Genomic DNA, 27,143 nt, shown 5'->3' on the forward strand with positions numbered 1-27,143 from the left:
TCTCTTAGGTTTAAACCTCTGTTATTCTATCTCCTATTTTTAACTTCATGAATAAGTACTTCAGCTGCTTTTTACCTTAATCTAGATCAAATTAAGAATGAATTCAAGATTACTGCCTAGCAATACATTCCCCTCTGAATGGTGTAACAAACCTAGAAAGATAGGCACTGGAAGTTGCTGCAGCTCCCTGCTGTGCTTCCAGAGCATGCAGAGGGCAGCAGGGCTGGTGCACAACAGGATGATGTAAGCGGTGGTGGGTGTAAGCATCCTTTGTTACTACTGACTGTAAGCAGAACATTCCATGTTGTGCAGCAAGGTAACGGGAAACATATTGGAACCCATGGAAACCCCAGGAAATTTGCAGCTTCCAGTTACTGAGCCATGGATTAGGATTCAAATATTAGCTAACCTTGGTGACTTCCTCTTACAGCCAGAGCTGAACAGTAGAGAAAAACATTCAATTCATGGTAATGATGTGCATGAGGTAGTTGTGTTTTAATCTTACTATTTGCTTGATCTTATGTAGAGGAACACCATACTGAATTATCTTAGAATTACAGAATCACAGAACAGTTTGTGTTGGAAAAGACCTTAAAGATCACCCAGTTCCAACCCCCTGCCATGGGCGGGGACAACTTCCGCTAGACCAGAATTATTAAAGTCTTGATATATATTTTCTAATGTTTGGGTTTGGTATTCTCTCTAGATTAAATTAAGTTGAATCAGAATAGGAGAAGAAAGAGAAGTACCTATAGTAACATTAGGTTTTAATTTTTGACACAGTAGGCCACTTTTGTTCTCAAACTGACTGTATAAACCCACATAAGTTAATTTACTTCTGCTGGAAGATAGTGTAACTAACTGTATTAGCATGGGTAGAGATATTCAATATGAAAACAACTGACACTGCCTTGGGTTTAAAGAAAACACAGTTTAGTTCTTTCCTTGTTTCCCTTTGACTACCTTCTTCGAGTAAAAGATGCTCTTGCCTGTAGAGGGAGATTTTAGGAGAGACAAAAGCCTGCCCAAAGAAAGTCATGAACTATATGCAGTAAGGATGTTTCTATCGGCATAGGACAGAGGCTGAGGAAGCGTGTCTTACATGGGTATCTCTGTCATATGCTTCTGTCCTGTCTGCACCAGAAGCTGATCCATTACAGGTAATCATGGGTGACTGTGCTAATAACAAACAGCATAGTTAAAGGTTCCATTCCTTGTAACCATTTAAGGATATTATTGTTGACAGGGAAGCCCTGCCCAAACCCATGAAATTCATACACTTTTTTGTAGCATGTTTTCCTTAACTTATAAACTGGCTTCCTGACAATTCATAATAATCCATAGCAAGTAAAATAGTATCTATTATTTTGAGATTCCTGGATGAAGGCACAAATGAAATACTTGATGAAATACAAAGTACTGTTATTGATCACTTAGATTCAGGAAAAAAAATCTAGTTAAGCCAGTCATTAAATAGGTTTCTCAGCTTTGAGAATCTGAAGCTTAATGATTAGAAAGCATCTGAAACTGTTAGGTGTGAAGGCAGCAAAGTGGTCTTGTATGTGTAACATACTGTGTCATACAAACTAGGAATCTACAGGTGGATGTTTCAGAGGAAAGCACTCATAATCATGATAGTGTGTGAAAGATATGAGAATACCAGCAGTTATTGCTGTGAAGGGTAAGTCAAATTAGGAGGATCACTTCCCATGTATGACTGGCAGATCATGGAAAGAAATTAGTAGCAAAATTAGGTTTCATGGGCAAAAATGAGGGTAATTAAAGCCCCCAAATCTTTACATGAGTCAACTGAGAGTAAAACTCCTACAGGTCTTTAAAGAAAGCAGAAAAGGAAATCTTTCTTTATATGTCACCTTGCTTTGTTGCTGCTGCAATTAGACTTCCATTCAGAATGTGTTATTATTTGTTTCAGTAGGAAAGCAATAGAATGTCCCAGACTGAAATTAAAATTTACTGTTTCCCTAGAAAAAGACTATTAGAAGCATGCATAACCACATCATATTAGAAAAGAGTACAGGAAGACAAAGTAAGCAAAATAATAATTGATTAGCCCAAGAAATACCATTCAAACAAAACAGCGACCAAGCCATAATCATGTATGGCTTTGGCAACACATCAAAGATGAGTTAAAGGGAAACAGAAGTGGTGTTGCAGAAGTAAGTAGCTTAGAGATGGAAAACCATTCTCAGTCGTATGAAGGTGCAAGGAAATGCAAGGGAAAATTGGTATGACAGACTGACAAGCAACATAATTGACAGCTAGGAGGGGAATACTACTGGCTTCATCACAGTTGAAGGCTGATCTCAGATTGTATGGCTACATCTAAGCTATCTTTAAACTGGTGAACTCAGGCTGGGAAATAGAAACAGAGCTTGTAAGAGTAAAAATGGAAAATAGCTGGCCCTGAGAGTTGCCACAGTAAGGACAGACAGAAAAGTCTAAACTTAGCAGTGGTGGCTTTCCTCTGTGCGTTTTGATGTGCAGGGAAAGAAACAGCAGAAGTAGGAGGTGGCATAGACATTGCTGACAAAATTGACAGCTGAACCATTTTTGCAGACTACAATTATGATCCAATATCAAACTGAATATTAAGCTGTTGCTTACAGAACAACAGCTATTTGGGTATTTATCCTTGTTTACAAGCTAAGGAAGCCTGTAATGCCTTTACTAGTGGGTGATAAAACTTTCACTACCTTAATAAAAGATTTCACAGCATCACCAGCCACCGTAATAATGTTTACTCATTTGGACAGTGGGATCAGGCAGGGTTTAGTGAACTGTGCTTGAAGAAGGACCCTACCCCACTACTTCTCCCTACACAACGCGCCCTTCCTAAGGCCTGAAGCCTGCTCTGCTACATGCAAAAGTACTGCAAAGCAAAAACAAGCTCAGCACTGAAATATCCTATCTGTCCCTCTCTGGCTGGAGGACCCTATGACTTGTCCATCTCCTTCTGTACCCTTCTGCCTTTTAGAGCCTACCTTGCGATGACCCCACACATGAGCCAACTCTCATTTCCTTCACCAGTCTGCTCACAAGGTGGGAGAGCGACGCTGCTGAGGGAAGGAGCAAATCTTACAGCCTTTCCTCTCCAGGCTCTCACACGTGGGATGGAGACACTCTGCAGATGCAATCCTCCTGCTCTGAGGGTCAGCGGAGGCAGAGGTGCAGCTGTGGCAGGGCACAGAAAGCAGTGCTGGTCCATGTAACACAGGGTGCTTTCTCACAGGGTGCTGTTGATGCCACATACATATCAAGATGCCATCCATACTGAATGTGACTTCATTTCATTTACCATAGCTACATCTTTAGACTGTTTTTCCCTTTATTTGGAGTTTTTCTTCCTCGCATTTTTTCAGTGAGTATATAATTCTATGTGATCTGCTTAATAGATTGGAAAAATTTAAGTGGTTGGTCACTGGAGCTGACTCAAGGCTTTTCCACATACAGGAAAAATCTGAGTTTTGCAGCAGTAGTAGTCAAAGCCTGTACAAAAAAACCCCATAGGAGCTGTGGAAAGTGAAGAAAATGGAGTACAGGAGACCCACTGTAGAGACAGGCTGAGAAGACTGTTTCTTTTCATTTGGAAAGAGAAGAATAAGTACTTACATTAGGGCATAATATCTAAACATTTGTCTGGTAGAAATCTGAACTTACAGTGCAGCAGAGGTAGTACAATGCAGTCTGAAAAATCACAGCACCAGGATGTTATCATGGCAGTATTAACTGTGCAAGTGACTTGCTCATTACTCTTGTTACATGATCAATACTTTTGTTGTCAGTAAGTGTAACAAACACGCTTCATTAAAATGCTGTTTAGCTATAACAGGCTACTAAAGAGCTTTTGAAATTAATGTTTTAGGAAAACCACATATTTCCAAAACCCAACAGACTACTCATTTGAAAAAAAAACAAATGTAAGCAGCTATACAAGGACATTAACATACTTTCGCATCTACAAGGGCAGCAGTTGAACAAACACAGGGCCAACCCTAAAAACAGCCTTATACATCTGACTTCCAGCAAAAGAATCACCCCTGGGGCCATTATCATGTACCTAAAAGTAAGTACTTAAGGAATCACAATTTGTAACATGCTCCAGGGCTAACAGTAATCCCAGCTTTGGCAAGTGGCTGTACTTCCGACTTGAAGGAGTATTGTTGACAGGGTAATGTGAAAGGGCATAGCCAAGGTTTTCAAACAATTAGAAGATACTTTCATCTCTTCTGATGTAGAATAGACCCTGTCTCTCTCTCAGATTTCAAATTTCCACATGGCACATGGGTATACTATGTTTGGAATCACCTACTTACAAATGCCATGTGTTGTATACACCTTTTAGATCACTGTCAGACATAACAAGATGGATTTAATTTAACTAAGGAACAATTTGTGGACATGTCCAGATAATAAGGACATGTTCTTCTAGAAGACAAGTGATTACAAAAGCTGATTTCCTATTCACTGGAAATTCTGAAATGTTTTGTTGTGCTCAGTTAAGGCTTCTCCACACCAATGAAAATCTCACTAATGAAACTGCTGCCTTACAGTAGGCTATATGGGCTCCCTCCCTTCAAAGAGAAACTGTACTGTGATTCTGTACTGGTCACTAACCACTTTATCCATCACATCTCAACCCAGACGTCCAGTTAGTTCAGCATCATAGCAAGGAGAAATTTCTAACTGGAATTGCTATGAGAAAAGATTACGCATCATTAGATGCAGCAAAGTATTTACATAATTTTAAATTGTTCTTGCGTAAAAACTGTATGGTCATAGTTTATGTTAGGATATCTTCAATGGAATTACTTCTAAACTTCACTGTTGCAAAACAAGGATCAAGTCTGCATATTGTTAAGTCTCTTTTCTGCAGACTTGTACTAATTAGGATGGTTAGTCAGCCTTACAGGAATAAGAGATGTTTGCGCTATGACAGATTATTAAACTGAAAACCCTAGACACATGTCAAAACAAACACAGGCCAAAGCTAAGGCAGCATGCACCATATGAACACACTGCCAAGAGCACTCGAGTATTTTAAGGTATGTTCACATCCTGCCTTAGGATTAAGGGCACTTTGAACATTCCCACACAGCTCTGTTACAATTTATTTGCAGCTGCTGAAGAGTGAACACTCCTTTCAGCACAGGTCAGATAAATGACACTAATTGCCACCACTTTCTTCCTGCCCAAAGGCAACTCACATGCCATGTGGTGGAGGTAACAACACAAAATTCTTCACAGACATAATTTCTACTGACACAACTTATCCAACGTGTCACAAAAAATTATCTCCTGTTGAACAAGCTGAAATACAATTGCTTCAGATTTGTGCATTTTCAGTGAGTGGCTGATGTACTGTCCCCCAGGTACTAAGCGTAACTTCGGAGCATACGTCCTTGAGACATCTGAGGTACAAAGAGAATACACCGTGCGTTGCCATGCTCTGTGGGAGGACAGTGGGAAGAGATGATGTTTGTATACACAAGAATTATGCACAGAGTATAAACACAAGTATGAAATGCTGAACAGAAGCGTTCTGTCCATGGATTTTACTTATCCACTGTCTCCTGAGTTACAAAGATTAGCCAAACAAAAATATTATTTCTGTTTTTCCCCAATAGTGCTACATTTTAATGTTAAAAGAGGTAAACTTTGAAGACTTAGTCATGCAGTCATCTCCATGGCTATTAGAAGTATCTGCCTTACTTGTTACAGGAATACTTTTAAATTATTGAGAAAAATATATTTCAGCATTTGGTAATTCCAGCTAGCTTAATTTCCATTACATCTACCAAGTGCTAACAGTAGATTTAAAGGTATACATATATGCATCTCACAAACCAATAGTATAAAATGCTGTGCATGTAAGTTCCCAGTTAAAGCAACTAGGGGGGAATAACTTGCAGCACAGATTTCATTAATCTAGTTCCTTACTGAATCCATTAATGAGACACTCCTCTGTGTGAACAAAGCATTCCCAACTACATCCTCTTTCAGGAAAGTGAGAGGTAAAAGAAAGAGTAAGGAAAGTTTTAATGTCACCCTGAAAGGCATATATGATTTAAAAACGTAATCATTGCATTATTTCATTGGAACCTCCTTTCCAAAAATATTCAGGATTTGTTCCATTTGTTGTGATAGAACTGTGTAAATTCTATATTAACACTGCATACAGTTGATGCTTATTTGATAGCAGATTTAGCTGTAATGGCTAATGCAGTTACCTCCTTCAGGTAACTCATCCTGCTTTCCAACGTTGCTGAAACTCTGGAAATTGAGAATTATCCTTACCACACTTTATGAAACTAAGAAATACTGGCATTACAAGACTTCTGATGTTTCCCAGAGAAAACCACAAGAACCAAGAGTGTACATGTGGCAAGGTTTTACAAATAACGCATCCTGCTTCTCATTTCACCATTGCTGCTGGTGTGTTTATTACTTGTATGCGATTCAGCAGCCAGAATATATTCTGAATCTAGAAATTACATTGTGCATTTATTATTTCTGATCCTAGTATGGATCAGGTATTACCAATGTGTTGAGAAGCAATGGGAAATCAGGAGTGTACTGATTACAGTATAAACCTTACTGTCACAGTTTTTTGGGCCATGCAGATATGGGCTTATGGCAGTTATATACACTAATCCCCTCCTCACAGAATCACTTTCAAGAATCCAACCACCATACTCAACTAAATATTCTTTCTTAATCAGGAGAAACAAAGTGCAAAACTAAGGTGAATTGGCTTGAACACAGGAAAAAAACCCTTTGGCTTTTGCTCTGCATCCTACCTTTCCTGATCAGTTCTTAAGAGGGACCTGGTATGAAGGAAACAACCATCCTAGAATCATAGAATCATAGGATAGTTAGGATTGGAAAGGACCTTAAGAACATTCATTTCCAACCCCCCTGCCAAGGGCATGGGCACCTCACACTAGACCATGTTGCCTAAGGCTCTGTCCAACCTGGCCTTGAACACCGCCAGGGATGGAGCACTCACAGGCTCCCTGGGTAACCCATTCCAGTGCCTCACCACCCTCACAGTAAAGAACTTCCTCCTTATATCCAATCTAAACTTCCCCTGTTTAAGTTTTAACCCGTTATCCCTTGTCCTATCACTACAGTTGCTAACGAAGAGTCCCTCCCCAGCATCCTTATAGGCCCCCTTCAGATACTGGAAGGCTGCTATGAGATCTCCAAGGTATGAGGCATGTTTGTCCACCTTGGACAAATAAAATCAATTTCAAGTGAATAGATGTCTGCTGAATCCAGGACAATAAAGCTTTCAAAATGAATGAGAGCTAGAAGCTAGCTGGGATGCAAGTGATCCTGGAGGCTATTTCTTAACCAATATAACCTTAATAACATACATTGTTTCTTCATCTCTTTGTAGCATTGTTCTATTGCTGCAAATCTGTGTTAGCAAATATGTGATTTTATACTTAAATCTTGAGAAGAATCAGACTCTGAGTGATGTAACATGCAATCAAGACATTTCTGATATAAAAGGGTGGCAAAGACAATGGGGTACTAGGCCAGGTTGGATAAAGCTCTGGGTGGTATGGTTTAGTGTGAGATGTCCCTGCCCATGGCAGGGGGGTTGGAAATAGATGATCTTAAGGCCCTTTCCAACCCTAACTATTCTATGATTCTGTGATTCTAAACCTTAAGCATTTTCTTTGTGACAAATTGCTTCCAGTGTATTTAGAGGGTGCTGCTGTCTGCCACTGAAGAAGCTGTTTGAGAAGTGGTGCCGTAAAGTTTTTTTAAAAGAAAAGAATCTCTTGCTGGCTAGTGATGTCTCTTTGCATGCAGTGAGACAGTAGGAAAAAAAAAAAGACCTAAATTCGTAAGATCCAGATAATTTCATACACCCGTTTCCATACTGGACACATTCTGTACAAGGGCACTTTTCTCCCCACGTTGTTAATTCCGGTAAGTGGCAGTGTCATGGCTTGAGCTGCTGGAACTGTTCCACTGGCTAAAATAAGATGTTAGAGACCTTGACAGCATTCCAATTGGAAAATTTGTGTTATGGATCCTTCTTTCAATACATTACACTAAGTTTTTCTTTTCTTTGAGAAAACAAACGAATTGGTTTAGCAGTTACAGAAATTCATATGCCATAAGGGTAGGAATTAGAGGTTTTAAATCTCTGGACCAAAGAAAACATAGCATACTTTCAGAAACTGTAACACACTTGTTACGCAAAACAGATTTTCGTTAAGACTCTTACTGTGGTAGGTTAGTTTCAAAGGCGATTTTATAAGAAACATTATCAAAGAAAAAAAGAGAGATACGTGTCACATGCACATTTTTGTTAGGAATTGCCTGAAAAAGAAACCCCTTTCTTTGTGGCTTTTTGCTACCTACAGGCAAAATCTATTTTCCTCCTTGCTTTTTGATTTACTTGGAGGTTAAAAAAAAGAGGTGTGTTGACGGCTGCAGTCCTGCGTTGCTGAGTAAATGCCACTGTGCAATTTCTCATCTAGTATTCTACAGTCCTTATAAGATTCAATGCCTTTGCACAGTGACACAAGTGTGAACACCTTGCTCTATCTAACATACCAAAGGGCATCTCAGCAGAGAAAACCAGCCCACACATCTGTGGAACCCTGTCGCTGAAACAGTGACTCAGAGAATGTGGCTCCTACAGGGCTGCTGATTATCTCAATAGGATGAGCTTCTACGGGAAATTGTACAAAATCAGATATATTAATGTCAGCTTAAAATCAGGCAAACGTAGCACAAATCTTGCACAGATCTATCTCTGCTAGCACAGGGAAGACAGGAATAATTATTGTAATATATGTTGAAGGCTCACCACCACATGGTAAAATAAAGTTTCTATGAAGTGAGTAACAATGAGATTTTTTAACTCTTTATTACAGCTAGTAGTAAAAGAAAACCCTTTCCTGTTATTGGCACTTCAGGTTGTCTAATGCAGAAACATAAATTGCAAAATGGATTACAAGCCTAAATCCCATTGCCAAAAAAAGCCTTTATTACTTCATTTCAAACTACTTGGGAGGAAGAGGGGAAACATAATTTGGAGATTTTTACACCCATGAAAATAGGCACAATGTTTTTGTCCAGGTGCGGGGAAACCCAAAGGAAAACTGGAACTAAAACTGAGAACACAAATTTGTAACAGAAACATTTATCAATATTCCTCAGTACAGTCCTCTGCTGCCAGAACAGTAGTTTCTTACAAGAATTTCTCCTAGCAAATAACAGTGCTATGAGTCATGCATTGCAATGTTTTCAGCTGTAAATCAAAGAATTAACTTCATTTTGTAACTTGGAAAATAAGCTTGAATGTAGATGAAGATATGTATAACAGAGCATGGAATCCACTAAAATGTAAAACCTGCGCTACAGATAAGTTACAAGATCATGATAACACGATTTCAAAATTATGAGAGAATGTGTATGAAAGACTCCAGGCAACATAAAGCTGTTTCCAGAACTGCAGTTTTCTAACCGTTCTGACCATTATACAGTAATGTGAGGTGATGCTTTGAAACAGTAACTGTGAGATTACAAATGGTTTAAGCCACGTACCAGCCCTATTCAGTTCATTTTCATAAAATCATAGGATAGTTAGGATTGGAAAGGACCTTAAGAACATCCATTTCCAACCCCCCTGCCAGGGGCAGGGACACCTCACACTAGACCATGCTGCCCAAGGCTCTGTCCAACCTGGCCTTAAACACTGCCGGGGATGGAGCATTTATCACTTCTCTGGACAACCTGTTTCAGTGCCTCACCACCCTCACGGTAAAGAACTTCCTCACTATATCTAAGCTGAACTCCCCCTGTTTAAGTCCATTACCCCTCGCCCTATTGTTACAGTCCCTAATGAAGGGTCCCTCCCCAGCATCCCTATAGGCCCCCTTCAGATACTGGAAGGCTGCTATGAGGTCTCCAAGCAGCCTTTTCTTCTCCAGGCTGAACAGCCCCAACTTTCTCAGCCTGTAAACCTTAATAACTGGTCATCTTCAAACAAATGCAAGTCTCAGTAAACTTTCAATGTGAAAACTTTGTGTCAGCTACAGGAAATTTCTACAGATACAGTTTCTAGTGAGAAATGACCTTCTAACCAGGGACATGGGATGACACTGGGCCACTTTTGACACCTATTGAATTAGACTTGCTCACTTACAAACTGTGATTTTAATAAATGTCACTTTAGCTAGGGGTGAAAAGAAAAGAGAGATGGAAAAACAGGTAACATGTACAAACCACCCCCAACAAGCAAAATCCTCTCTACAAGCAATAAAAACAATAACTTGGAGTCATCTTTCTCTTGGCAACTGGCTCTTCACTTCCTGTCACCATACCCCACACCCCCTGCACTGACTCACAGGCATTAGGTTTTGTGGCTGGCTGCACACCCCAGCCTAGGTTGCTGGAAGGGTTGCTTCACAAAGCCACAGCAGAGCCTGAAGTTGTTGTACCCACCAGACATCCTGGCCGGTTGCCTTTTCTGCTAGCTAGTGTCCACTCACTCGTGACAGCATTTCTGCCAGTTGCTGCTTTCTTTCCACACTCCACATTTATTTCATCTTCACCATAGGAGCCCAGTGCCATACACACTGGCACAGATCTCTGGACTATAAACCAGACTTCCTTAATAGACCTTAATCTCTCCTTCCTTCCTTAGCTGTGACTTTCTTCTACCCAGCACTCCAAACTGCAGTTTGGACAATCATTTAGTCTGGGCTTAGGTGTGTTGTCCTTCTTTTCAAAGCCAAATCACAGCTTCCATAATTACATCACTTTAACTACATAGCCACTTTTCAGGAGACACTGGACACTAGAATCCCACTGTTGTGGGCCTGTGACTAATGTGACATACTTCCTTAGCTGAATGCAAACCTGTTAAGGCTCCTTGTGTTTCTGCTGTTGTTGCTGCTACAAGAATTTGCAATTTCCTATATACTTTTTGGAGTTTTTTCTTCTTTTCTTGTACGCCAAAATACAGTTTTAGGTAGGGGGAGGAAGTCAGCAATATAGCTGAGGACAGGTATTTGTACTGAGACCTACTCCCAGTAGCACAAATTTTTAATGTTCACTTGAACAAAGAATACAGTCCCCCAAAGTCTTCACTGTAAATGCACAGAAGAAATGAAGCCTGTATTGTCCTGACTGTTGAACCTTTTCATTCAGCTTATCTTGCTCTCCACCAGATGCCAGAGGAGTGGCCAGCCCTTCGGGGTTTCCAGACCTATCCACATCGTGCAGGAAGGGAGCATCTTCTACTTTAGGCCTTGGGCTGTAAGGCTTAAATGTTCTTATCCTTTCACATTGTGGCAAATTTAAGCACATTACAGCTCTCTTCCTTAACAGCTAAGATTGATAGGGAGTGTATTTGTGAATAAAACCACCTCAGGGAAGAATTTGTTCTTCCTCTACCAATATCCAAAATGGTTCTCAGAAAAGCAGCACAAAACAGATCATTTCCAATAAATGATACTTAAGTAATTCCAGTGAATGACCCAGAAAAAAGTACATACTAAGGAACAAGCACTTAGTCCGTTCCAGACTGGTACTTAAGTTAGTTGTTTGGCCGGGGTCACTGCACAAAACCCATTTAAAGTTAACTTGATTGCTCTTTTTCATTCAAATGAGCAAGAGCACCAAAACAGTTTTGAGATCAGAACTGGTGATGATATCAGCTACCCAGGGGTGATTGTTTAGTCAGCACAGCAAGGGGCTTCTCAAGTTATCAGACATTTTAATAAGGAAACATAGCAATAACTACTTGTTTCTGGTTATACTAAGACAGAAATTATACACCACACATTCCAGCAACTTAATTATCCTGCTTTGCATATGTCTCACACTATCTCAAGGGTTTAAGAGTTTATGTAGCAGTTCATCTGGGTTCAGCTGAACAGCTAATACAGAACTGGAATATATTATTAGCTATAGAACAAAGTTTTCTAATGAATGTACTTTGTTGGTGTTGTATATACAGTTCTTCTCCATAGACATGTTATATCTCTCAGTTATTATAACTGCAGTCCTGGGTCTATCCTGGGCTCAGTTCCCAAAAAACATAGAACTAGTACAACATTTTCAGCATATTTGCAGTAAAAAATAACAATCAAAAAGCAAACAATAGCAATTTCTCCAGAAACTCCCCGGTTTACCAGTTACTGCTCTTCTAAACCAGCTGTAGATCACAGTTAATAAACACTTCTTGTAGCTTTCCATGAGCTGTCTCTGTCTCTAGACACTGATTTGCATTACAGATTCTAAACATTGTTACTCCCTCTTCTAACACCATTACGTTGCTTTTCCACATGAACTGCATCCCCAAATACCACAAGCAATGACAAGCACAAGCTTTTCATACAAGTGACACTGCTAATAAGAAGGGTGTAAGACATGTTCTTGTGTTCATATCTCAAAACTACCACTGCTTCTGCATCCTTCTCAAAACACACTAGTGTTTCAATGGTCACTCAGCCACTACACACAGGGTGCTCCTTAGCTGACAGACCTTGAAGTCAAGCACATCTTCTCACGCTTCAAGATCACCTAGCTTCAGTCCCCCTGCCACGGGTAGGGACACCAGGCTGCTCAAAGCCCCATCCAACCTGGCTTCGAACACTGCCAGGGTTGGGGCAGCCACAGCTTTACCTGTGTCATGCTGAGTGACCCTTGCTGCTGTTTTCTAGCTGTAAACCCCCACAGCAGAGGGGAGTGTTAAACTCAACTCATCCAGCCCTGAGGCCAGGTTTCTGTGATGTGGGGAAGGCTCGTGCCAGGCACCATCCCCGGCTGCCCTTTGCACTGTGCTGCTTTCGTGGTTGCTGGCACGCTACCTTACCGGCAGCCTACCGACGGAATTGCACCCTTTCTTCCCTATGTCACGCGTCTGCAGTTGTTCCCAAACATCACCAGCTGCCCAGCCTGCGCCACAGCGTCAGCTGCTGCTCGGGACGCTGGCGACAGCCGGCAGGGCGGCACGGCCAGGGGAGCGGTGCACAGATGACCACGGGGGCTTCAGGTGCCACGCTCAGCACCTGCACGTGTGTACGAGCCCACTTGCGGGGACCTCTGAGGAGGCCTGGGGCTAGGAGGGGATCGGCGTGGCCCGACTTCTGCACCACACATCACGGGCACTGCCGGCACAGGCGGCAGGGCTAACCTCGAGGGGGGCAGCCGTGAGGGGGGAGCCAACCGCTAAAGAGCCGGAGAGGAGCGAGGCCAGCCGGCGGCGGCCGAGAGCAGATAAGCGTGCTCCCGGTGAAACTTCCCAGTCCGTGAGGGAGCTTGTTGGGAGGGAGAGCCCTGAGTGAGGTCCGGGACAGGGAGCCAAGCTGCGGGGAGGTGGGGGCTGTGCCCGCGGCACGGCTGCCAGCGGGGTGTGACGAGCGCCTGGCGCTTTAACCTCTTCCCCTTCGCGGTCCTAGTTAACACCACACATTTTTAAGTTGCCGTAAGCTAACCAGGGATCTGTGTTGAGGTATGAAGCACCCTAGCTTGCCTACCTGAAGGACTACAGGCACCCCATTACCTGGTGCTGTACAGTGGATTTTCCTGCAGCTTGAGCAGTGCGGCCCTTGCTGACTGCTATGTGACCTTTAATTCTGCTAAACGTTTTTGAAGCTGTTTCCTGAGGCACTTTCTTTTTTAAGCAATTGCGATGGGCTATTGCATTCTCCATTTCTGCTTTTGAGATGACAAACCTTGCTGTGATTTGTCTGATATGCCTCTATTTCATAGAATGGTTTCAGTCAGAAGGGACCTTAAAGATTATTCAGCTCCAACCCCCCTGCCACGGGCAGGGACACCTTCCACTAGACCAGGTTGCTCAAAGCCCTGTCCATCCTGGCCTTGAACACTGCCAGGGATGGGGCAGCCACAGCTTCTCTGGGCACCCTGTGCCAGGGCCTCACCACCCTCACAGGGAAGAACTTCCTGATATCTAGTCTAAATCTGCCCTCTGATCTTGAGGCCATTTCCCCTTGTCCTGTCACTAGATGCACTTGTAAAAAGTCCCTCTCCAGATTTCTTGCAGGCCGCCTTTAGGTACTGCAAGCTGCTTTAAGGTTTTCCCCACGGAGCCTTCTCTTTTCCAGGCTGAACAACCCCAACTCTCTCGTCTTCACAGGAGAAGTGCTCCAGCCCGCTGATGGTCCCCGTGGCCTCCTCTAGCCTCACTGCAGCGGTTTCACTTGTTTTTAAAATCGGGCAGCTCCAGCCGGGGCGCAGGCAGCCGGGCGGACTCTCCCCACGCTGAGCCGGGCTGGGCGGCGGGCCGCACTGCCGGCTGGAACCGCTACCTCTCTCACGGCGGGCTGCCCGGCTTTGGCCGGCTGCATGGCGCTGGGAAGACAGGCGGCCGCCAGCTGCCCTGCTACCGAGCTCGTCCTTCTCTCGGCGGCGGGCAAGAGAAGCGCAACTCCAACCCAGCCGGCGTCTCTAACCTCGGGTTACCTGAGGGCAGCCCCGGCCCCTCCTCCTCGCCCCCGCCCCGTGACGTCACACCAGGTGATTGCCCGCCTCCTCCCCGGGGGCGCGGCCTCGGCAGCCCTCGGTGGGCGGAGGCGGGGCCGCGCATGCGCCTGGCACCGGAGGCGGCGGGGCCCGTTGGGAGCGTATGTGCGCGCTCGCCGCTCGCGTGTGGTGGGCAGCGCGCGACGGGTCGGGAGTGTGCCGGCCACTGGGCGGGTTCGCGCGCTGGCCGCCGCCATGCTTGCCATCATCGAGCGGGAGTTCCAGGAGATCGAAGCCACCAACGACTGGCAGGCGCGTTATCTGGTGAGCAAAGCGGGCCGCTCCGGCTCTGCCCCCAGCCGGCGGGCAGCAGCGAGGGCGAGGAAGGGGCCGCCGGTCGGCAGCGCCGTTGCCGGTACGCGCAGTCTCAGCGGGGAACGGAACTTGCAGGGCCCCGGCTCCGTTCTCAGGTGCACGCAGCGAAGCTGCGGGCAGGCGCCGCGCATGCGCCGGCGGGTGGCCGTCGCTTCTCTGGGCGGGGAGCGCTGGTAGGGCGCAGGCGCTGCGGGGTGCCGGAGCGCAGTGCGCCAGCGCGGGTTCGGGTACGGTCGGGCCCCCGTAGCTGGGTGGCGAGGGCAGCGGCGGTTTAGGCGGCTGGGGTTTATCCGAGCGGCTTGGTCTGGGCCCGGTGAGGGTGCTTCCTCTGCAGTTTCCAGGCAGAGTGGAAAGTTACACCTGGCGATATCTATCCGGCCGAGGCGCGCTGTCTGCCCTGGGTTCGCTGCTCTGCCTCTGAAACCGCTGCGCAGCGGTTGCTTAGGCACCCGCTTAGCCCCGGCAGCCGTCTGTACTGCTGTCTTCGTCTGTTTGGCGTCTGCGGCAGGCCTGCACGGTTATCTCTCAGGAAATAAGTGCCCTTTTCTCTAGAAACAGCGAGATTACTAACTTGCAACAGTAGTCTTTGGGTCAGTTCTATGAAATCGACTTTATATGTAAACGTGTAATCCTACGGAAGTTATTTGAACCAGTAGGTATATTCATGGAATGGTTTGGGTTGGAAGGGACTTTAAAGATCATTCAGTTCCAGCCCCTTGCCATGGGCAGGAACACCTCACACTAGACCAGGTTGCTCAAATCCTGTCCAACCTGGCCTTTTATGACATTTTACAGTGCTCTTTCACAAATCAGGGAAAAGAATCTAAACCAAAAATTCTCTTTGATAACTTGTAGTTAGTAAAAGTTGTGCTTTTCCTCCGTTAAATTAGCCATGTGTTTGGTTTATGTGTGCTTCAAATAAATTATCTTTAGACAGGTATTATGAAACTGAACTGTGGTTTGAATTTAACAGGGAATAGCAGAAATAAACTGTGCTAAGTTAGCGAGATAGAAGTTTTAGGGAAGAATTCTGCAATTGGCATTTTTCATGAGATAAAGAAGTACATGCACGTCACCTCTGGTTTATCCAGACTGAACAAGTCAGCTTTCTCATGACATTTTAATACTGTTTACGTGCTCTTGGAGAATTAAACTGAAGAGCTCCTCTAAACTTGGTATACTTGGTATAATTTTACTACACATAAGCTGTAAAATATTTTTAATAAAGTTTTTTGTATTAGAATTTTATGTTTTTCTGATTTTATAGATTTTGCAAACTCAGGATTTTTACTCAGGGTACTTAGCACATTTGTTTTAGAGTAAAACTGGCAAATACAGATCTGTTTAGAAGCACAGAGAAAATAGCAAATGATATTTTTAAGTAGCATTTATTTAATTGCTTAGGAAGGTATTTTTCTGTGATAGTGGTATGTAAGAAACATGTGCTTGCCCTGGGAAGTGTTAAGTTCTCTGAAGAAAAATAAACTGGGTATCAGGGGTTTTTTATTATACTTCCTGACAGTAGATTTGCCCTTTGGTTCCATGAATTTGCCAGGACTTGTTGTAAAATCACATGAAGCTTGGAATATTTATGCTGACTTGCAAAGCTCCTCTCTAATCTGAATTAATGACTGAATAAATAATACTGATTTTCACTTTTTTTGTAATGAAAGTTTTTCTTGTGTAATATGACTTATGTTACATCTGGCATCTGGTTTGTTTCTTTAATTTGTGCTGGGTAAATTGTGTGTGTGGAAACTGATTTTAGACCTAGTCTAGCATTGCTCTTTCATCATGGGTCATGTTTAACTACAGCTATATGGGTTGAACTGTCAAACCACCAGGAATCATCTTGCAGCCATTAACAGTAGCTATAAAACAATAAACTAGTTAATTTACTGTTGTGGGGACTCACGCTGCCAGTTGGTGTAAAGGAGCTAGCAGTACACTGCTGTTAGTTCTGTCCGAGGCTCTTATTGCTGTGGGAGATAATGTGCAGTCTGAGGTGAGCTCTGAGCATAATAAATAGCTGGGTGCTTTTTCCCCTTTGATCCTGCTATGTCAGTTGCTTACCAGATCGTGCCTATGTTGGTTTGGTGTTGTTAGCCAAATGTGGGGAGATTTAATGGCAACAGCTTGGCCAAGAATGACGCACGTGTTTCTGAGTGAAAATAACACTAGGTGTAGTAAAGGTTGATTTAAAATGTTAATTATTAATAACCCTGATTAATTAGTAAGCTTGAAAGTCTTACAATAGGATGTGTAGAAACTGATCTTAATCAGCCAATTAAAATGCATTTCTTGTGTTTTAAAGGAAATTCGACATAAATCCAGTGACTACCCTCACAGAGTTGCAAAATACCCAGAAAACAAAAATCGTAACAGATACAGAGATGTTAGTCCATGTAAGTATCTCTTCTGTAATTATTGCAGTAAACTTTCTAGACCTTATGTGGTCATTGTAGGTTTTGTATTTTTTTATTTCTGTAGACATGGAACCTATGATAAATACGGGTTTTGTAACACATTAACAGAAGGGAGAAAAGTGTGCTGGTTAAACCATTATGCTGAATGAGATGTGATTGAAAATCATTATTATTCAATGTTTCTGAGCTGCAAGGTAATGTTTTTAAGATATTCATAAGGCAATATTAAATAATTTTCTTCTCTGTAGAAGAAATCAACATGTGCTGAGCACAGAAATTAGGTTAATAAGCTTTGACTAACAGTTTTTTTTGGGCTAAGTGATTCTGTACATTTATAAGACTGTGGATAAATGCCACTCAATTTCTACTGTTGCTTAAAAAGTACTTGATATTTTGTTTTGTCTGTTCAGAAGAATATGTGCTTGAAGTTCTTAAATTTTCTCAATCAGGTAGATTTGGTATGGAGTACTTCGTATTTTACTAACTGCCGTAAAATGGCCTTTGTGACATAAGGATCTTGTATCTCAGGTGAAGACAGCTTTTTTTTTTTTTTTTGCCATCTTCTTTGTTGCTGAGGTATTGTGGACTTTCTTTCAACATTTCAGCATTTACTTTAGAAACTGGAATCCTACATTGTTATAAAAAGACACGGAAGCAAAAGATTACTGATACGTAGTTACAGTTGGAGAAAGCTATTGTAAATCATGTTCAAAAGGACTTGGAGGAGGGAGCTAGTACAGCCTTAATTTTTCTGCAAAATATTGAAGTTGGAACAGGTAAATGTTTGTGTGTTCTTTAGCACAAAGTTTCCCAGAGCACCAAAGGCTCATAAAAGCCTTCTTGTTACTGGATCAAGAATTTTTGAAGGATTGCTGGTGTATTGGGGCTTTTCAGTTGATAGCCTAATCTTACCTATTGTAAGATTTGGGAAGTGCTGAACTCCTTGTTTCCAGTTGAAAGCTGCGGTAAAACAGCATGTGTGTAGCACTTCTCAAAATGCCGTGAACAGAGTCTTGTGTTGAGTCACACTGGTCAGATGTAGTGCTGTGTGCTGCTCATCGCACTGCTGCCAGAAGGCAAACTTGCCTTGTAGATTCACACCAAAGGGATCTAGTCTGGCTTAATGCTGAATCTCAGTACTGCACTCACAGCCTTTTTGCTGTGTCTGCAGGGCATTCCCCAGTATGGTTTGCTTGAAAAGCTTACAGATCTGAAGAAGATGTCTAAAATTAGTCAAGGCTTGATAAGTTATGTTTGTATGCTCAGTACAGGGAGATAGGGTTCTGCTGGGCCTTTGTTGGTCTATGCAGAGGTACTTACATGTCCCAGGTTTGCTGTCCTGTTACAGCACAGCATTAGCATCTTACCGGTGGTAAAGTAGATTATGTTGTAATTACTTTCTGTTTCATACCTAAATTGGGATGGGAGTTATGAGAAGAGAAAATTGGATTTGAACCCATGAGACCCAAGTTCTATTCCTGGGTCCAATGTTCTATACAGCTTCTGTGGCAGAATCTGTATTCATGCATTTACCATTTCTCCCATCCGTGGATTTAATTTCTTAGGCACTACTGGAAAGAGAATGGCAGTTTACCTTTAATGTGCTTCTGGTTTGGGTTTTTTTTTGTTTGTTTGTTTGTTTTCTGTTTGTTTTTTTTTCTAAATAAAGTGTTTCTAAAATAAACATAATGTCATTGTGTTATTTAAGTAGCATCTCATAATGCCTGCAATAAGAAGTGTGACTTATGTTTGTCTCCTGTAGTTTTTTGGAGCTCAGAATTCTCTTTAATCATGACTTAGCATGCCTTCTACAATAGTGAAGAGCACCAAACAGCTCTGCCTGGGCCATGGCAAAGCCTGCTTCTGAAATGCTTGTTGAGCCAGGAGGAAATTAATTGTGTGATTGTATTAATCCCTGGACCTTGTGCAAGAGCAGAGAGGCACTTAGATAAAATCTTTGAAGTAGGAGTTGGGCTCAGGAAAGGGTTAGAGTCATTACATGTTGGTTGACATGGAGTATAACACGATGACTGAACTAAGATGGTGAACTATGCAAAGCACATCTCCTTTTTTAGCATTTATAAAAGAAAGAAGGTTTGAATTGGGCACCAAGATAGTCTGCAGAGCAAGGCTGTACAAGGAGGACAGAGCAAAGTACTGTGTTCAAACTAATTCCCATTGCATTTTACATCTGTGTATTTTCAAATATGACTCATAATTGTTTTTGTAACAATGGTGAGAGTTGGGAAGAAAAATACACCTGAGAGAGAATACATAAGTAACACTGCAAGACAGCAGTAGTTCATTTTCAAAGCAGCTGGGGTAAAAGCTGTGCACTTTGGTCAGTGTGGTGAACACATCTAATTGTGGGTGGTACACAAGGAATTAGTGTTGCAGAAATGCAAGGCAGCTCAGTTTTAAACAATCTTAACATCTTGGTCCTTCACTTTATGAATTTCACTGCTCTCTAACAGTGTTTAAAGGAAAAAATGGGTGTTGATATAGATAATATTCTCTGAGAGTCAAAGGCCCTCAGAACTAGCAGTTAAGCTCTTAAAATCAAGCTACTTAAACATATTGTAAGATGTAATTTAATGAAAATGTTTTGTTTCTCCATAGCAGTGAAAAAAAGGTTTGTTAATCTAGATGGCAGCCAAGCCAGTTTAAAATCTGAGGTGGTATGTCTGCAGGAGGAATTGCAGAGATTATTCTTTCCTCTTGGTAGATGTCAATTACAAGTGCAAGGAAAAATTGCACTGGGTTAATTTGCCCCATTTCAACCATAATACACAGGACAAGTATACTGACGCCAATACGTGTCCGTTACATGCATTTCTAGATAAAAGTTGATTTCTGTTGGCAGAGGAAGGCTCATCATCTTTGCCCACTGCAGTTGAGTTTCACATTGTCTCGAGTTGCATAAATATTTTTGTTAGTGTCCAGTTTTGTTGGTTAAAGAGTTATGGTCTGTATAAGTTTGGTTGGGTAAAAGCCCTCAAGAGTTACTGCCTAGCCAAAAATAATAAGAGTCTAGCAGTTTGCTATTAGTCTAGAATAGGGAGCAGAATATTTTGGCTATGTAGTACTACCGAAACAGGAAGTTAATCTGAAATAGGTTTGGTTTGACAGCCAGTCATTTCCTGACAGATGAGACCATTTCTCAGAAAACGTTGTTAAGAGAGGAAAATAACTTGCAAGATTATTCTTCTTCAGTGATAACTTTAATGAAACTCTAAGATTTCTGCTACTACTTTACTTCTAAATCTTCTCCTTAGTTGGTATCAGAGGTGTCTGGTGTCTCAGACTGGCTGTACACACTTTTAGAGGTCTGCTTACTGTGCTCTCAGATTTAGAGGCAAGAAGGAAATCCCCTTGGCAAAATCAGCAGGATTTATTATTTTTTACCTTTTGCTTCTGAAGGCAGGTGGGTGTTTGTGCACTTACCTAGTTTTTATCTTTAGCTTTCCTTTGTCGTGTGGTATGTAGCCCAGTATGTTAGGTCATCTGGACATTTTCACCTCATAGATCACATGGCTGTTGGAGGATCTTGAGAAGTAGTGATTGGTCTTGCTTTCTTCCTTTGGCCGTTAGTAAACTTCGAGTTGAACCTTTCGACCATCTGCTTACAGTTGTCACAGAGTATATGCCAGAGAGAGTGGAACAGGAAGAGTATTGCGCTTTACAGGGAACAGAGCTGGGAGGGGATGGGTTTGCACATAGTGCTGATTAATTGTCATTGCCAAAATGTTCTCTTTCTGTCCTGCATTTGTGCTGTGGATGTACTGAGAGAGAGTTGTTCTGTTCAATATAAGCCTACTGCACTTCTCATTGTTCATCTTAGAAGCTGATATTAATGATTTTTATGATGTTATTTAATGATTCTCTAAAATATCTTGTTACCAGAAACATGGTATAAATAAACTCAACATGATTCTTTTGATGATACTTCTTTCTTCAGGGCTGGAGAAGAAAGTTGTAGCACACACTGACGTAAACTTTACTATATCTTAGGTTTTTTTTCACAGTCCTGCTTGAAAGTGTAAGGATCCCATGCAGTATTTATGCATATGTTTCAGTTATGAGCGAGGTCATGCTCTGTCCCTGGCAGCATTGCAGGGCTTTGAGCAACCTGGTGTAGTGGAAGGTGTCCCTTCCTGTGGTTTGGAACTATATGATCTTGAAAGATCCCTTCCAACCCAAACCATGCTGAGATCGATATGATGGCATTCATTGTGTACAACCAGTGGCAGGCGGGGGAAAAGTCACATTGCCTTTCCTTTGCCTTAGGCTACGTCTGAAACTTGAGACTGTACATCTGGTGACAGAATATTGTAATTTGAATAATTCAGCAGCTCAGACTAGATTTTGGTTCACATCAGTGAAATGAAGGGGATTTGCTGGTAGGCAGGAAAGGGTCAGACTGGGTCATTGGGATGGCTTATGGCTACATGTTTTATTTATGACTTTCTTTAATCCACTAAGTAACATTTCAGCCTTCTTTGTTGTTAATAGCTTTGTATTTAGGGAGCCAGAAACATCTCTTGGAGAAAAGATAATTTTAAGTTATACAGTGGTCTCAGTTCTAGAAACACAGTTGTTTTCAAACATTAACCTGTCATTAACCAACTGTAAGAACTGTATGATGTAAAACGCCATACATTTCATATCTCAGTTTCACCGGATACGTAATTTTCTTTTCAGCAGAGAGTGGGCAAATTGGTGTGTAATGTGAAGTCTTGGGCTTGTTTGAGACATGGAGAGTGTTGTCAATGATATCAGTAGGACAGGATTTCATATGAAGTGGGCGATAAGACTTGCTTATTGGACAGGGTCATTCTGGGAGTAGTTTTCTTAGTGTAGAAGCCAGAATGAGAAGCATTTTTAGGGTTTCCATTTCCTTTTCAGGCTGCAGTTTGTTGAAATAGGGGAATTAGCACTTCAGAAAATGAGTATTGCCTGATAATATTTTAGTTGTTGCGGGCATGACAACATTTAAGATAAATCTTTAAGATAGCAGTGTTTAAGACAGGTTTATCATTCATGTAAATCTGAAGTACTTTGTAACTGGAAATGTTTTATGTGCTGGAAATATGTTACAGCTAACTTGCTGTCCAAAGTTGGCTTGTTTCATCTAATTCAGAAGAGCAAGCCAGGGCTTGAATGAGGTTTCTAGGTCATTGTGTCCTTTAGGAACCTTTTCCCTTGAAAGAAGAGAAGTCAATATATTCTAGTGGCTGTCTTTGTCCTGTGGAGTGTATGTCAGTGTGGTGGTAGCATCGCCTGTTTCAGTTGGGGCGAGAAGAGGGGCTGTCTGTGCTTAGCATTAGTTGTTAAAAGGGCCTTAAAAAAGCTTTGTAGTGAATTACAAAGAATGTTTACAAAGAATGTTTTGTAAACATGAAAGATAAATGGAATTTATAACAAGGAAAATATGAGGCTGAAAATGAGTGTAAGGATTACTGCAGGAAGCTTCACAGTGGCCAGGGCAGTTACCTCCTACTGGCAGCATTACAGCAGCTGCTGCTGGGTAATGAAACTGTTAACAGCGCTTTGCTTACGTCATCTTTCCGAGAACAGGAGTACGGTTATGTGTGATTTACTATAACAAGATCTTAAGTTTTTCCTGTTGGCAAATGACATGTAATATTTACAAAGGACTTGATTTCTCTCCAGTAGAAACATTTCAGATAAAGTGATACATGAAAGGAAAAAGTAACACTTTCCTATCCAGACAAAATAATACAAGGAGACTTTACTTTAAAATGCACGTGTCTAAATTTTACTGTGTCTTGGCTTTGATAATATTTTTTTCCTCATACAGAGGTATCATAAATTGTTTTAAGACTCCTGAAAGTCAAGATGGTGTTGCCTTACAGCTGGAATGCTAATGAAAACAGATTAAACCAGTAATTTTCTCATACTTTTACATTAAAAATAAGTTTTCAGCATATTTCTGTTCTCTGCACATTTGTGACTGTGTATAAAAGCTAGCAGCTAAAGGAGGTAGGATAGCAACCCCAAATCTCAGCTCTTAAAATATATGTGTAATAATCTACTGTTGACTTCTTTCCTTGAATCCAGCCAAGATCCTCTTTTGACAGTTGCCAATAGCAGATAGATGAGGGAGAGTATAAAAGCAGATCAAGACATAGTAAGTATACTTTTCCCAGATTTCCAAACATATGGAAAGTATTTATAAAGTCTTTTGAGCAGTTCATCGAACAAGAGTCTAATTCAGTAACTATTATTTTATTCCCATCAGCTTTTTGCCTGACTGTGGTCATATTAATGGATTTCTCAGATAAGCCTTATGCTGCATTGACTGGCTGTGAGACAGGAACTCAGTCTGAGCTCAGCTGTCATAGCTGCCATGATTGTGATACTTGGAAAAGTGCGCTGGCATTCTAACAGCAGCTGTGTTATCAGTCTGTAGCCCCAGTGAATTTTGTGAGTTAGACCAGGCAAGTGTAGGTTAAAGACTGGCATTGTACTGTAATTCATGCACAGCTCTGTCAAGTTCTTTATGGAATCTCTTCCATCACTTTCTGAAATGTGAAGTCTCTTAAATTTGAGTTTGCTATTTTTTATTTACTCACAAGCAGTCTGTCTAGGCAGTTGAGCCTTGGGAGGTTTGCAGTCAGTCTCATTTCCTGGCATGCAATTATGTACAAATTTTAAGCTGAAAATGCAGTTTATTTAATACAATTCTAATAAATGGCTGAAGGATTACTTACTGTGAGCAAGTCTGATTACCTCAGTGGCTCCTGGAGGGTGATAAATCAGATACTAAAAGATTCTAGGAACAGCCACAGTGATTTTTTATTATGCAGTGTTTTAGTACAACACTGATAATCTTTCTCATATTAATGTTAGAATTTTAAATGGAGTCCTTTGTTTGCCTCTGCTATAAATAGGGGAATTTTCTGTCTTGCCTCTATAATTGTGATGAGAGACTGAAACGGTGCAATTAGATTAGGTTTCATTTAACTGAAACATTTGTTGAAAAGGTACATTTTGCATGTGTCCCTTCTGTAGTATCCTTAATTTGTATAGTATTAATAAATTACAGAGAAAATTAAATTGATCAAAGCTTGGTTTGAATTATTTCAAGTAGATTTGGTTTTTTAAGCCATGTAAGTTTAATTCTATGATTCTACCCCAATCTATGAAACTTAAAAAAAATCTCAGAATTCTGAACTTAAAGGAAATCATGCAGTGGAATGACCTGGTGTGATAGGACAAAGTGTGGGTTGTAGTGCTTTTTTGTTGAGGAAATGCAACTGTCGAAGGGTTGCTGTGAGCATCTTTTGGCATGTATGGGAGGGTTGTTTTGGTTGGGTTTTCTTTCCCAGAAAACTGGATGTAACAAGTTTTCTGAGCAGCTTCTATTAAAAGCTAACAGAAATTTCTCTGGAAGGCTGAGGGAGCATGAGACAGGCAATTATTATAGTCACATGAGAAATTAGTTTCATGTATATTTGTGGTTTGCCATTCAGTTACTACTTCTGAGTTTACTTATAATTGCTTGTCAAACCTAAATTTGCCTGTTTGTTAAAGAGTATTAATCAAGATGGATGCATCATTAATTATTTTCTTTGAATTATAGATGATCATAGTCGTGTAAAACTGCAGAATGCCGAGAATGACTATATCAATGCCAGCCTAGTGGTCATAGAAGAAGCTCAGAGATACTATATTTTAACACAGGTAGGTAGTACTATGTTATTACAGAGATTGAGAATCTGGGGGAGAGGGGTTGTGCAGTTGTACTTTGTATTTGGATGATTCCTTGTCTCTGTGAATTACATGTATTTCATATTAACTGCCTGTTTGATCTAGTTGTGAACACATTATTTTGTATTTTAAGAAAAATTTAAAGGGAATATTTAATTATGAATAATATACTGCTTATAAAGCTTTTCAAGTATTTCTTGCTCTTTTCTTCACTTCTTTTGGAAATAGGTTGTAGCAATACTTTTATTCTTTATTTCATCTTGTATGTTCTGAGCATGCCTGCAGTAGCTTTTCTCCTAAAAGCACAAGAGTATTGATGCCCAGGCTGAAACATCCCTTCCCTGAGTTCTTACTGGATTTTTTGGGGTTGTTTTGGTTTTTAAGTACTGGGCTGGTTTGTGAAGTGTGGTTGCTTTCCTGCCTGTCATTTCTGAGATTCTATTATTAATTTGTTTAAACTTTTCAGAGGAAGGCTTCTTCCTGCTCCACACAGTGAACTATTTAACTGTATTCAAACACTGCTTACATATACGTTCTTACACCCGTTGGTTTTTTTTTCTTTACTACACAGGGTCCACTACCTAATACATGTTGTCATTTTTGGTTAATGGTATGGCAGCAACAAACCAAAGCAGTTGTTATGCTGAACAGAATTGTTGAAAAAGAGTCGGTAAGTAATATTAGATCTAAAGTTGCTAAGTAATCTACGTAATTTTAGTACAGTTAAGCAGTGATTGTTACGCTAAAAGAGCGGTCGAACTTTCTCACCGGTGTACAACAAAATGTGTGTGTAATATTACATTAAAGTGATGCTTTAAAGCTGAGACACAAAATTCTCTGGCAAAACCAGCATCTAATAAATATCCATTCAGAAAGGTGAAAGTAGCATCCTGAGAAAGGAGGATGTACAGTTTGAAACAAGGTGGAGTAGAAGCAGTGTAAGGTGCTCCAGAACAAAACAGAAGATGGGAAAACAAGCTTGAATTAAGTATTCTTATATTGTTTTTTCTAAATCTGTCAGAGTTGTATATTTATCCTGCAGTGATCTTAACTGTTTGTAACTATGAATGCAAGCTGCTGGCCAGCAACTGTCAAACTGATCTAGTTACTTAAAGCTGGTGGTATACGTGCACATACACAAATCTTCCATTACGATGTATTTTTTTTGCTAATGTACCTAAAACCACTGCAGATTTTGGTTACAAATGCATGTCACTTGATATTTATGGTTCTTCTTCAGAGTGGATTTGTTAGTAAAAAAGATTTTGAGTCTATTAAAAACTTGCTTATTTTCTCATGCAAAAATTACCCTACAGGAAGTTTGAGTGCAGGGCAAGAGGAGTAAAGGGCAAGGGACAGTCTTGCATTACTTTGTTTGTTCATTCTTTTGTTTCACAAGAATCTTCCAGTACTGAGCAAGCCTTGGGAAAATTGGATGGATGTGTTACATCAGTTATGTAAATCTGCAGGTGTGCACATCAGAAATGGAAGGGGGAGATGTTGAAATAGCTTAGTAAAGATCTATGTTCACTGTATAGAATGAAGGTGGGGGGGGAGGAAGGGTTAAGGTATATCTTAACATGTTAACCCTGGGATGAAAGAAAGCACAAACAGATAAATCTGGAATGCATAATAGTCATTGAAAGAATTCTGGTAACTTTGCTGTGAACATTATGGACTTGGAGAATTCCTCAAACTGAAAGCAGGTACTCAAGTCTGCTGTACTGATTAATGTGGTCTGAATCTGCTCATGCGAAGGCCAATGTTAGGATACTTAACCAGGATTTATTTTTTTTTTTTCCTCCTTCTGAAAAAAACTCACTTAGGTGAAGTGTGAACAATACTGGCCAACAAAAGAAGAAGAAGTTATGACATTCAGTGAAACAGGTTTCCGTGTGAGGCTAGTGTCTGAAGACGTCAAATCGTATTACACAGTACATCTACTGCAATTAGAAAACATCAACGTAAGCTTTTCTCAGTCTGCATAGCTTATGTTCCTTGGCTTAAGTATCTACTGAAAACCATTTAGCATATGGGCAGTACAGATTTCATTGAGCTTTTACACTGAAAACTTTAATGCACTTTGCTTCGAATAATGTTGAAGATGTATGTGTGGCATGTAAGTGA

The 27,143-nt window shown here is 41.1% G+C and overlaps 1 protein-coding gene across 4 annotated transcripts in view; it reads left to right on the top strand.

Moving 5' to 3' along the window:
- The first annotated feature begins 14,592 nt into the window (after nt 1-14,592).
- The window catches only part of PTPN2 (protein tyrosine phosphatase non-receptor type 2), a 30,744-nt gene continuing 18,193 nt past the window's right edge, over nt 14,593-27,143 (top strand). Inside the window, exons 1-5 of one of the 4 annotated variants that reach the window (XM_065667946.1) lie at nt 14,593-14,805; nt 17,171-17,261; nt 24,889-24,989; nt 25,588-25,686; nt 26,843-26,980. In XM_065667946.1, the coding sequence (XP_065524018.1) occupies nt 14,737-14,805; nt 17,171-17,261; nt 24,889-24,989; nt 25,588-25,686; nt 26,843-26,980 (498 nt within the window). In that variant the 5' untranslated portion in view covers nt 14,593-14,736. Of the gene's footprint in view, nt 14,806-17,170; nt 17,262-24,583; nt 24,720-24,888; nt 24,990-25,587; nt 25,687-26,842; nt 26,981-27,143 lie in introns of those variants that run through there. The other 3 variants (XM_065667948.1, XM_065667947.1, XM_065667949.1) reach the window with 3 other exon arrangements.

The sequence above is a fragment of the Lathamus discolor genome, chromosome 2, assembly GCF_037157495.1.
Source record: "Lathamus discolor isolate bLatDis1 chromosome 2, bLatDis1.hap1, whole genome shotgun sequence".
NCBI classification, from domain to species: Eukaryota; Metazoa; Chordata; class Aves; order Psittaciformes; family Psittacidae; genus Lathamus; species Lathamus discolor.